The sequence below is a fragment of the Malania oleifera genome, chromosome 12, assembly GCF_029873635.1.
Source record: "Malania oleifera isolate guangnan ecotype guangnan chromosome 12, ASM2987363v1, whole genome shotgun sequence".
NCBI lineage: Eukaryota > Viridiplantae > Streptophyta > Magnoliopsida > Santalales > Ximeniaceae > Malania > Malania oleifera.
In genome coordinates, this window is record NC_080428.1 from 74,793,677 (window position 1) to 74,797,609 (window position 3,933).

The window sequence follows — 3,933 nt, forward strand, 5'->3', positions numbered from 1 at the left end:
AACGATCACAATTTTGCAGGTTTTTAAACTATATGTGGCCAGTGATTCAAATTTGCAGGTCAAAACTAGACTCCATTCCTAATCCAACCTAAATGGCGGCGGACGCCAATTTTGGAACCAAATTCATGACGTTCAGAGTCCAAAATTTTTGGACAAAAAAAAATTTAATATTTTTGGAATAGGTTTACGCAATATATTATTTTTGGGTAAATTTCCATATTACAATTATTTATTAGGTTTTAAAAATTTATGAAAAAATTGAAATTTTAATTTTATTGTATTAAATTTACTAAAAAAATCCCCTTTATCTCGTCACTCTCTTCCTGTTCCAATCCTCTTCCTTCCTCACTTCCCTTCCCATCCTTGCTCCGTCTCCCCCTTCGCTCCTCCACTCCACCCCCCACGTGCTTTTCCCTTGCCCGGTTTCGTTAGTCCCCCCGCTTCCGACCCCCCTCGCCTGCCAAGTTTCTCTTATTTTTTTACGAATTCTCTCCTCTCTCGAGACTATAAAATTACTAAAAAAATGAGTGAAAAACGAAGAATTAACAAGGTTGCAAAAGGTTGTTGATATAGTTTTGCATAAAATTTTAATGAGTAAACAGAATGATAAACACAAATACAAAGATTAGTTCATTAATTGCGCGGTTTTCATAAACTTTAGACTTGAATTTCACAGTTATTAAAGGGAGGAATGTGGTTTGTGGAATGAAATTTGAAATAAGAAACGAATTAAGGGAGGTAAGGGAATTGACATAAGAATGGAAATTACTTTTGAATACAATTTGCATTTGTATGGATACGCGGTGCATGTCAGCATGGGGTTGCGTTGCAATGTGCATGGGTGTTATTTGCATGCGAGGGTGTGTGCGTGCGTGCATGGGTGCGTAGCATGCATGCTGTGTACGTGTGTGCATGTGCGGGTATGCATGTGTTAGATGATCTGTATTTTATTGTGTATAAGTGCGTGGGTATGTAGATGAGTTAAATGGAGCATGAATCAGTGTGTGTGTGGTGTGTTGTTGTGAGGTTTGCAGGGGTCTGCAGGGGGGTGCAAGTGTGTGTAGGGGTTTGCGGGTGGGTGCACCGGGACTCCATTAAAATACTGAGACTTGGTTTTAAAATATCGGGACTCAATTAAAAATATCGGGGCTCAGTAGGCACATCGGAACTCAACCGAAACCAAACCGAGGTTGTGCAAAAACAATTAGACTCATTGAAAACAAAACTGGGATTCGACAAAAACAACGAGACTCATTGAAAACAAACCGAGAACTCAGCAAACGTACCGGGACTCAATGAAAACAAACTGAGACTCGATCGGATCTCTCAAGAGGGTCCTCCAATTTTCGAGGCACGAGGTCAACTTTATGTGTCGGGTCTTCTCGGAGTAGCCTGGTTGAAATTGGGGTGTCGACAATTCCTATTGTTAATTTTTATGCTAACTATTATCCTTAAAGTAATAATTATTTTACTAGTATTAGTACTTGCAACTGTTTTTATAAAATGAATCTGATTCCATAAAATGAAAGATCAACTCTAGCGGATCTAGGTGGGAATTACAAAATTCTGTAACATTCATGGAGTTTTTCAAATAGGTGTAATGATATATATTTTTGGGTGAAATTCTGTAACATTCAAAGAGTTTTTGGAATATAACAATTTATCTTTCGGGTTTCAAAAATTATTTTAAAATTTTAAATTTATTTTTATTGATATTAAGTTTTGTAAAAATAAAATTGTATCCTCAATAAATTATATTAATGTTAAAAAAATATTAATTTATTAAATTAAATTTTAAAAAATTAGAACTATAATGTCTTAAAAATTAAATAAGTAAATCAAAAATTCAATTGATTCTTAAAATGACGAATTAGTTGGCCCAATCGATTCGAGTCACCAATTGATTGACATGACAAAAATTTATATTGTTTTCAAAGTATTAGGTATATATATATATATATATATATATATATATATATATATAAAATGACGAATTTAGTGGCTCAATCGATTCGAGTCACCAATTGATTGATATGACAAAAATTTTATATTGTTTTCAAAGTATTAGGTATATATATCGCATTCAAATTGGCCACACCTGAAAATATCAATAACGTTGGTGCAGGCATGGCAGGGGGAAATTGGTGAGTTCCCCAAATAAAATAATATTTCAAGAAGGCCGCCAATGTGGATATTGGAGAGCTCCCCAAAAGCAAAAAGATAATGTTATCAAGGGATGCATAATTCCATCAAAATCCTATTTCTCAAATGTATTGAGCAAGCCAGCTCACTGGCTATATATACCGTCAAATTGTTACATATCTTTCCTCATCAACTTCATTTCTTACACTTGCTTCCACTTTAGCTTTCATTTTGCAGCATGGCTTCAAGGGATAGAATTAATGTGGATGTGGAGGTGAAGTCCAATGCAGATAAGATGTGGGAAAGCCTCAAGGACTCTGCCGTCCTCTTCCCCAAGGCCTTGCCTGATCTGTACAAGAGCATCCAAGTTCTCGAAGGTGATGGCAAGTCTGTTGGCTCTGTTCATTTCAAAAATTTTCGAGGTAATTAATATTTGCATGATTTTGGTAACTAAAACTAGGGATCTATTTGAGCCGAGTTGAGTTGATGCAATAAAATAATCAAACTTGAACTCGACTCAAAAATATTAAGTCTGAAACTTGATTGCAACTCAATCAATTTCAAAATTGTTAAACTTGAACTCAACTCAACCATAAGTTCATAAAACTCGAGTTCAACTAAAATTGACTCAATTCAGTTATAAATACACACACACACACACATATATACACACACACACACACACACACACACACATATATATATATATATGGGTGTGTGTGTGTGTGTGTGTGTGTGTGTGTGTGAGAGAGAGAGAGAGAGAGAGAGAGAGAGAGAGAGAGAGAGAGTACCACTTTTACCTAAAAGCTTAAATTATAAGGTTGTGTAATAATAATGTGTATCAAGCTTTAACAATATAAAAATGATCCAGGTACGTGTTCTATTTTGTAGGGCTACCTCTAACCACGGTGTTAAAGGAGAAGATAGATTCAATAGACGAAGATAACAAGACACTATGTTATAGCATAATCGAGGTGGAGGAGTCCAGCTACTACAAGAATTTCAAGGCCCAAGTGAAGGTGGTTGAGAAGGGGGAGGGGAGCTTGGTGAAGTGGGAGTGTGAGTTTGAGAAGGCAAGTGAGGTTGCAGCTGATCATCATCCAGCCCTCTATTACAAAGACTTTGCAGTGAAAAACTTCAAACAGTTGGATGACTATTTGCTCAAGGCATAGACATATATGGAAGAGATTAACACAAAAATCAATTTCTCCTTAAATAGTTATCATGGTCCAATCTAGCTAGCTAGTCAACAGTGAGCCGCATTACTAATGTGGTGTATAGTAACCTGTAGTGTATATGCTTTGTGAGCCAAGTTAATAAGTTATGGTTAGCACAATGCATTAATAAAATATCATTTCAGTGGTCGATGCACCATGGAATGATGTGAGTAATAACAAATAGTACTTTGATGGAAGTAGTATTCCATGGTTTTAAAGCAATGGTGACTAAGGTGGGAGCCTTTATCAGAGTAACATTACGGGCATTGCAACTGCTTTTCTACTCTCTTTTGTATGTATGTCCATAACTTAGTGCTTAAATCAATCTTGAGCAACTAAAATTATGACTTGGAATTTAAACTCGTCAACTAAAATAAATGAGATAAACTCAAGTTTAGATTTGAAAGCCAAAAACTCACCTAAAACGAAATGGCCAAGCCTTGCACCAACATATGCTCTATGGGTTTTCTTTACCACATTTGAACATTAGTATAAAAGATGATTTGTTTGAAAGTTTAGATTTCAAGCATTGGATTTGAACTTGTTGAATGAAACATTATAATTTTGTGCTACT

At 35.5% G+C, this 3,933-nt stretch overlaps 1 protein-coding gene across 2 annotated transcripts; it reads left to right on the forward strand.

Moving 5' to 3' along the window:
• Window positions 1–2,327: 2,327 nt before the first annotated feature.
• LOC131144370 (MLP-like protein 423) lies at window positions 2,328–3,540 on the forward strand. Of its 2 annotated transcripts, none has more exons than XM_058092977.1 (2): window positions 2,328–2,564; window positions 3,034–3,540. In XM_058092977.1, exons 1-2 carry the CDS (start codon window positions 2,381–2,383, stop codon window positions 3,312–3,314), a joined length of 465 nt encoding a protein of 154 aa, XP_057948960.1. In that variant the 5' UTR covers window positions 2,328–2,380; the 3' UTR covers window positions 3,315–3,540. The 2 variants fall into 2 exon arrangements, with proteins under 2 accessions (XP_057948960.1, XP_057948961.1); XM_058092978.1 differs by having other exon boundaries at window positions 2,328–2,519.
• The last annotated feature ends 393 nt before the right edge of the window (window positions 3,541–3,933 follow it).

Coding starts and splice junctions, on each gene's coding strand:
- LOC131144370 (XM_058092977.1), top strand. CDS start 2,381: ATGGCTTCAAGGGATAGAATTAATGTGGATGTGGAGGTGAAGTCCAAT. Junction 2,565..3,033: donor TCATTTCAAAAATTTTCGAG/GTAATTAATATT, acceptor TCTATTTTGTAG/GGCTACCTCTAACCACGGTG.